Source organism: Mytilus trossulus, chromosome 4 (genome assembly GCF_036588685.1).
Source record: "Mytilus trossulus isolate FHL-02 chromosome 4, PNRI_Mtr1.1.1.hap1, whole genome shotgun sequence".
NCBI lineage: Eukaryota > Metazoa > Mollusca > Bivalvia > Mytilida > Mytilidae > Mytilus > Mytilus trossulus.
In genome coordinates, this window is record NC_086376.1 from 84,557,918 (window position 1) to 84,567,171 (window position 9,254).

Here is a 9,254-nt window from a genome sequence, read left to right on the forward strand (position 1 = left end):
AAAAACATACTGGTGCAATTTACTCAGATACCTTAAACATACCGTATTTATTTCTATTATAAGAAAAAATAAGTTGGTAAAAATATCCATATTTAATATTCTGAGTTAAATAGTACATTTTTCGAAAAGTAACGATAACGGTCATTTTCAAATGATAATATATGATCACCTTCGATCATCGGGGACAATGTTTACTACATATTATAATAGTTCAAATTTTCAAACCTAAACACACCATTTATAAATTAAATAATTGTATTTTGAATGTCACGTACATCAATAGATTTCTTAATTGAAGCGCTATAGTTTTAGATATCTACGTGTACTCTCCCCCCTTTCATTCATAGCCCACATAGAGTAACTTATGTATAGATTGGTGACCTCTTTGAATTGAGATTAGGTCTATAACTGCGCAATTATGGTTTGATTATTTTCTCATTCCAATGGAAATAAATAAAACAACTTACCTTTTGCATTTAATAAACATGGACTCTGAGAAATGACCCGTCCTTTGTGTTCCACATATTAGCAGATAAGCCTCTATTGTGACATATATTACTTCCCTCCGTTTAAAACACTCTAAAGTTTACTGAGATGATATATAACTATATACAGATATACATGTACAGTATGAATGACGTCACAAGTCGGAAATGATTTGAATGAAATAGTACGTAGGTCCAGTTTCAGCGACGTGAAAAACAAAATAATTCAGATTCCTACCATTTTTGAAACTTTGTCTTAATCTCGAAGGTAAAATGGTATGTTCTCCTTATCTGACAAAACCCTTCAACCTGCATAGGTTGGGCTGTAAACATAGACTAAGGACGATTAGTATTTACTCTCTTTTAAATGCTAATAACCTTTCACTAAATGCTGTTTCATACCTGTACCGGGTTACATAACACATTATTAAACTCTTGATTGAAGAAATAACACAAATGCTACGGAAACAAGTGTTTTTAGTTATATCACCGAATCTTTTGTATCTCGTTTTATTTGTAGGGGTTTTTCCTTCTAATAAATTCTCACTTGTTGGATCTGATTGTGATTTTCTCTGAAATCAGCATTGAAGTATCCTCCAAACTAGTAGGTGTATGTAAAGGCACTGGGTACGTGCGTAAATAGATACATTAACACCAGGTTTTCTGATGTAGCATTTATTTTGTACTTTGAACAAATTTTTCTTCATTACAGATTTTGTAATATTTACAAAGATTTCTATATATACTAGTATGCAGCTGACATTGATAAACTTTTTTTTTTTTAATTTTGAAGTAGTATACTTGTGCTAATTTTAAGTTCTGCAATCGATTTACTCAATATTTGATTATATTAGTGACTGAAAATCCGATGTCAACAAATAATGGGAGGGTCATACATTTTGAATTTTAAAGAATCACTGTAACAACTCGTGCACACTAGGTTCGTCCATGCCAAAATAACTTTCACTTTGATTAAGAATTATAAACCAATTTGGCAGACAATACGTGGGGAGGTACCAAGGAGGAATTAAAAACTGACAAAGCCATGACAAAAGCAGACAGACTGTAAATTATCCCTGTTACATTCATGTCTACATCATTGCAGTCAAAAAGTGTAGTTCTGGCCATTCCTAATGACAGTCGATCAGGTGAAGCGAACATGTCCGCATGTTCACTAAGTTTAAATTAATCAAATTAAGCTAGTGCATGCCAAAACCATATGACACAAGACATAAAACATATAAACTACGAGCATACAAAGCCTAACAAAAACTTGGATCCACTCAGGTGGCACCGGAAGGGTTTAAAGCTTGTCTCTTCTAGTGGACAACAGTCATGGAATGTAAAATCGGATTACATGCAGTCACATTCGATGGTACAAGTAATCATATTTACTGACCAAACAGCTTTTTTTTTTATCAGGGAAACGGGTGATGAATCTGAACATCCCGAAAAACTAAACAGCATTTGAACCAAAGTTGAACAACGGAATGCAACTATTGGCTAAAATGTTTAACCTCGAGATACATCAAACCAAGAGATAAACAGCAAGATGAACAAACGAATCCACTGTGACGGTTGGTTCGATGACGTTTACATCTGTGAACCCCACCTGTTTTTTGTATGAATATAGACACTAACTTTCTGAATTCTTAAGTTATCTGTAAATATTTATATTCAGGGAATTTATGTATTGGAAGTTCCCTTGAAACCGCATCCTGTTACACAGAGGTACCATTTCGTGACACAAACATGTTCGATCTGTTTGATCATATTTAAATGATAAATGATAGCAAATCCATTTACACTTGAACTTTTTTATGATTCCTGGGTAATTTTTATAGACTTCATCAATTTATTTAAAAGAACTGAAACAGTCAATTTATACGTGTTTTGGTTGGATATGAAATAAAAAAAACAACGTATGTAGTAGTATATAACTATATTTATATGACACTTGGACAGGCATGGGAAACTAAATTTTATGTAAATAAATCCCATGTTTTCACTTCAGATCTTTGCAACTTCAAATAATGTATACTAGTATACGCCTATATTTAATTTGTGTACTTTTCATTATGGATTTGGTTGAGAAATATTTCCTTTTTTTCTAAAGATAAGTATTTTGTATATTTTTTTCACTTAATTAAAGAAAAGATAACATAAGGATGTTCACATCTCTCTCTCTCTATATATATATTCGGTATGTTGTATACATTATCGAGTTAGAAGGTTTTTCAAAGTATACTGACCACTTTTATAAAGTTATTTTCTCAGAATTGTAAAATGTTAATTTTTGCAAAATGGCTGCAATAAACCTACGTTAAAGAAAATACAGAAAAAGCTGAACAAAACCAAGAGACCAAAGACAGCACCCCTTCAGTACAATAATCCCAGAAAAAAGTCGGAAGCATATAATTCCGCGAATGCCGTGGGTTGCTGTCCTTCACATTTGTTTTTCATCAATTGTTTTGTACCTTAATCAGGCCACTTTTGCCAGGTCTCCTCACTTTTCGCCAAAAGCCATTAAGGGAGATGGCGCCCACAAACAGGGATGTACATGTCTATCCTTCCACGTTCAGTCTGTGTTTTTGTTAGATAATTTCTGCTTTATATCGATCTGATGAGTTTAGTCTTTTAGATTTTTTATACTTTGTTCTAATGGTGTGACAAATTAAGGGAGGATTGAGCGCTCAGAGAAATGGCTAATCCCGCCCCTCATTCTGTATTTGCCTATCCCAAGTCAAGAACCTGTAGTTCAGTGGTTGTCGTTGGTTCATGTCTGTCATGTAGGATTTTCGTAAAGTGTTTTGTTATAAATTTGGCCGTTAGCTTTCTCAGCTGAATTGTTTCATATACAGTATCTTATGTTGGGGTATTTTATATCCCACTATACGGTATGGGGTTTTCTCATTGTTAAAGGCCGTACGGTTGCCTATGTAATTGATTTCATTTGCGTCATTTAGTCTCAAATGGATAGTTTTGCCATATTAATAAACCAACGACAACAACTGATCTACATGCTCCTGACTTGGTACAGCTGTAGGACATAGTAGTGTCCTGTGAAAAAGTGTCCACAAGGAAATTGAAATTTGGTATGTAATAATGTCATTGCCATGGAATGGTGTACCTCAAAGGGACAGATTTTTACTGCTAACGATATGAAATAGTGTCCACTCACAGGACAAATGTTCATAGTAGTTGCTATTAAATTGTGTCCTCCAAGGAAAGTAATACAACGGTCATTACAAAGTTTTATTAAACTTGGATGTTAATTAAAATATGAAGGATAGATGAGAAATTGATCAATATACAAATGTAAACAAATAAATAATGGATGGACGTGAATATAGAGAAATTTAAGTTCTTAGAAATTCCCAGCAAATGGTAATGACTATGAAAGAGTAACAGTAAGAAGGAAGTGTAAAATCAAATATGAAGAACTTTACTATATTTATTATGTCAGCGAAGATGGCAATATAAAATAAATAATGTCCATTTCCATGAAATATTGTCTCCTAAATGGACAGAGGTTATGAAATATGGTCCATCTGCAGAACAAATGTTCGTAGTGAATGTTATAAAATTGTGTCCTCCAAGGAAAATAAAACTGAACAACATCTGTTACTTATCAGAGTTTGTATTATACATGTATATAATTATATTAACATTTATCGAAAGTACCAGGATTATAATTTAGTACGCCAGACGCGTGTTTCGTCTACATAAGACTCATCAGTGACGCTCATATTAAAATATTTGTAAATCCAAAAAAGTACAATGTTGAGGAGCATTAAAATATATAGATATGAAGATAAGGATGGTATGAGTTCCAATGTGACAATTTTTATGTCAAAGTAACAACTAATTTAAGTTCGTAATTAAGGTTTAAATGCGTCCAGTAATAACAATGCAATGGATATCATACTTAATTCTTTCCTGTGAGAAAAATGTCCACCTGGACAATATTATGGTAGTGGATAATGTCCATGTTCATGAACACTTTTTCATACCTGAGAACATGTAACCATAGGAAATTGTGTCCAGGACACATTAAAATAAGTAAATATTGTCAAAATGTGTCCGGTGGATATTTTTTCATGGAGGACATTTTTAAATCCTACATGGCAGAGTACTAATACACCCCTCACTATAAACACACCAAATACGGATCTGAGAGTTCTCGCAGTTACTGACAGCTATTTCAAACCGAATAACAACTAAAAAAAAATCATGTTTCTTAGAATATCAATCAGTTCCCATCCAACACCTTATGGAATCAGTGTAACGACGTCGTTAACAGTCAGAGAAAAGGTCACGACTTTGTGCAATGTCAAAATATCTGAAGTATCGACAGATTGTAGTACCGTGAAACTGCAAATCTGTATATCAATAATATTTATTATTGATTTTAATTCATTAATAACAAAATCAATATTCATACCAATTAACAAAATGTTCAAAGATCTTTCATTAAACAGTGTTGAATTGGTAGTTGAAAACCAAATCTTTGTATCCATGGAAGATTTTAGTAAAGGTTTTGGTTTTTTTTTTGTAACTTATTAATTTACAAATAATACATAGATTACGATCATTTTTAATTTATAAATGAAATGGAAATTATAATAGTCTTCTATAAAGCAAAACAAAAATAAAAAAGGTCGTCATCTTAAAGTATTTTTACACTAAAAAATCCCTTCATGTACTGAAAACATTTTTTTACAGCAATGCCTCTGACTTTATTTTCCCAGATTGAAATTGATCAAAGCCGCACTTAAAGACCTTCGTCCATATACGAGTAAACGTACCGAAAATGTCCCTATTTTTAGCATTTATTATTTATATGTCATGAATAATCAAAATATTAATATAACATTAACATACTTTGTGTACAATGTCCAATATCTGGGTTTTAGATAGATACATACATTTATGTATTATTTGTTAAACAATTATTATAACAGATTTAAAAAACAAACTATGCAGTTCTCCTTAATATACTAATTGCTAATCTGGTTGTTTCCGACTTCCAAGTTACGATTTTTTTTTATTGTACACAAAGTGTAAATCATCGAAGTAGCATTTTCTTACAAAATATGGTACAGCAAACCCCATGAAAATTTATCGAAATTTTACTGGCTTTTAAAAGTGTTAAAGTGAAATCTGAAGTTTGAAAATGGTCAACGTATCAATATTATCTGCTAAAATGTAAAAAAAAAGCTCTAAAGTTTTGACAACTTTAAACAAAAAAAACAACTGGTATGGGAAGAGTTGCTGTTTGACTATGGAATTCTCAAAATGGCAGTGGTCATCATGGAACAGTAAAAACTTTTTTAAAAAAGAATTCAAATTGCTACTAGTTGACATCATGTGTTGATGCGCTGTTTGACTTGAATTTTCAAAACGGCTGCCTTGACCGTTGCAATTGGCCGACCAGGCTGCAATCCGCTTATATGCTTACAATTGCAAATCTAGTTCTTTTGCAATGAGACTTCCCATGTAAAAGAGGGACGAAAGAAACCAGAGGGACAGTCAAACTCACAAATCGACATTTAACTGACAACGCCATGGCCAAAAATGTTAAGGACAAACAGACAAACAACAGCACACATAACACAATATAGAAAACTAAAGAAAACACGAACCCCACCAAAAACTAGGGGTGATCTCAGGTGCTCCGGAAAGTAAGCAGATCCTGCTCCACATAAATAAGGTGAACTACATAAGTCATTATTTATTATTATTAAAAAAAACATTTCATTTTAACTTTGAAAACTTTGTGTCATTATTATTTGCAGAATTTTACAAAAATATCTGTAAATTGCTGTGAGGCGTCAACATTGCCATTGCAGAGTTATGCTTATTCTAATTGCATTTACATGTTACCTCAATTGTTGATCAATCTACCAAGTCAAAGAAGAGAAGAAAAGAAAATATTATTTATATATCGTGGATGTGGATAGAAGATGTACTAGTTTACATTGTTTGCTCAGATGACAGCTGAAGTCTGTGAGGGATTTTTTTTTGCTTTAGAGCAAATCCATTGACGGTCTTGGGCAGTTGTTTGGTTCGTTTGTTGTCTATTTGACACATTCCCAAGTTCCATTCTCAATTCGATTGAGTAAAAACCATTTTATATACAATGTCTTAGTATGTTTTTCATATGACTAAAGAAGAAGAGATAAACAAGATAGTACTATCACTATCAAAACGGGGGAAATTATAAACGCATACAATTGTTTTGTTGATAACGAATAAAGTTTTTTTATTTTATTATGTTGAAGAAAATAGCCTATAGCCTTCAGAACGTCTGTTATTTTTAGAGAATATCATATGTCTTACAGGGTCTGTAATTCAACTCAAGTATGTATATGTATTTTGGAAACTAAATATCCTTCAATGTAAAAAACAATGTTGGATATAAACCCATATATTATATAAGTGTCAACATAGCCGACATCTTTGATTTCTCAGTTTTGAAAATTGCTTAATGCTTTTTCACAAAATACTTTGTTGCGAATCTACCTTTTTGACAATCCTTTATATTTAAGAACAGTATTTGCCTTTGACTATTGACTTTCTAGTAAGTTATCGTAAGGTCTCGATGATCATTGCGCTGAAATGCAATTGAGGGACCCACAGGTAGACAAGCACAGATGTTCAGACAGTTTTCCGTTTTGGCACGAACACAAATTATTTATCATGAATCCCACAGTGTGATGTTCACCAGGGTATCATTACAACGGGCCATATCACTCTGTGTAAACACTTACCCGTGAATGACTTGATAAGATGATAACATTTACCCTGTCAATCAAACAACATCAAATATAGACGGATCGTCCGTGGGCTTAGGAATCAAGATCTCGGAAATCACCTGATGTAACAAATGAATAAACAAATATAGGGAAATAACGTTAGAATATGATTGGAAAATGCCTTATTTTAAGGACTGAAGAATAGGGATTTTGGAAATCACCTGATGTAACAAATTGATAAACAAATATGGGGAAATAACGTTAGAATTTGAATGGAAAATGCCTTATTTTCAGGACTGAAGAATCAAGATTTCGGAAATCACCTGATGTAATAAATGAAAAAACAAATATGGGAAAATAACGTTAGAATTTGAATGGAAAATGCCTTATTTTCAGGACTGAAGAATCAAGATTTCGGAAATCACCTGATGTAATAAATGAATAAACAAATATAGGGAAATAACGTTAAAATATGAATGGAAAATGCCTTATTTTCAGGATTGCAGAATCAAGATTTAGGAAATCACCTGATGTAACAAATGAATAAACAAATATGGGAAAATAGCGTTAGAATTTGAATGGAAAATGCGTTATTTTGAGGACATTCATCCTTGGTTAATATCTTCCCTATACATGTAATGTAACTTCATCCTTGGTTGACATCTTCTGTATACATGTAATGTAACTAACTTAGTTCATGGTTACATCTGATAATTATTGTTTAAATTATGTTAGTTTCCTGAACAGTCTCATAACATATGTATGTCTTGATTTTTTTGTTTTCTTTATTTCTTTGACGTCTCATTGGAAATGTGAATTATATTAAGCCTCTTATGACGTAGCAGGATAAACTGAAAATCGATGAAAAAAGTTAAATAGCTCAAACGTAAGCCACATTTCGAAAGTCAAAATTATTGACGAATATGGATTAGAAGACGACGATAATGCGCGGTCCAGATTTTTTGGTTAAGTTACTTAATCAGCAACAGTGACATGACAAAAAAGACAGAAAGTTGACATATAATCGGCCATTTCTGTCAAAACCAAATCGTGCCAGGCACATTTTATGTTTTTAAATTGACAGAGCTAAGTAGAATTCGTGACATATACACGATTGGAATGACATTCGATTTTTTAATTGATCAAAAAGTTTTCTCCTGGTGTCCCGGGTCGATACTGCGATGAAAGCTCCTGGATGGTTCAAGATGTCTCTGGAATTTACATACACCGAACAAGCTTGTACCACTTTAGTCGAGAATGTTATCCAGGATAATGGGATTTTAATGATAAGATAAAACATTACTAAGATTTTTAAAACTCAATTAATGTTAGTTATATAGGATAAATACCTTTCTTGGCCATATTCAAAAGGTCAAATGGAAAGTGGCTATCAGAGACGTCTGATAACACAAGAGGCTGATAAAAGGTGTTTAATAAATGACCTTAATTGTACCAAACGTCCGTAATCTATGGATCAAGTTATCACAAAAGTCGGCTCAACGTGTGTTATTTGGGTAATTTTCGTCACCTCAAGTGTCCACAAACATTTTAATAATGAAATTACCCTCAGTCAATTGCCATAAGCATTAAAGCCAATGGTCTGAAAAGCAGCTGAATTGCTTAAAGATTAACGTTGAAATGGCCAATAACTGATAATTAGAACTTGGGGTTTTGATTTTTCTTGATCTACATTTTGTTTCCATTACAGCAAATGAATTAGTTTGAAATCAAATAATGGAATGATTTTTTTGCGGTTAATGGAATTCTGTAATCGTTTTAAATACTTGTAATAAAACACAACACTTGTTCGATAAGGCTTACCAACTATATTTAAGGATAGTGTTCAAGGAAGTGTCTTCGGAACGTTACTGACGGGGTCTGAATGAAAGGTTCATGGAAAAGAATTGAAAAACTGAACTGATCAGTTGATATTTCCATAAATCGATTTTCAAAAAAATAAATAAAAATACATCAATATCACACTTTCCTGAAAGTTTAAAGAAAGTAAAGT

General features: G+C 32.5%; 1 protein-coding gene across 1 annotated transcript in view; it reads right to left on the bottom strand.

Annotated features, from left to right (window-relative positions):
* The window catches only part of LOC134716184 (uncharacterized), a 32,483-nt gene extending 31,684 nt beyond the window's left edge, over positions 1-799 (bottom strand). Inside the window, exon 1 of the mRNA XM_063579014.1 lies at positions 468-799. Within this exon, the coding sequence (XP_063435084.1) occupies positions 468-487 (20 nt within the window). The 5' untranslated portion in view covers positions 488-799. The remainder of the gene's footprint in view (positions 1-467) is intronic.
* Between the last annotated feature and the right edge of the window lie 8,455 nt (positions 800-9,254).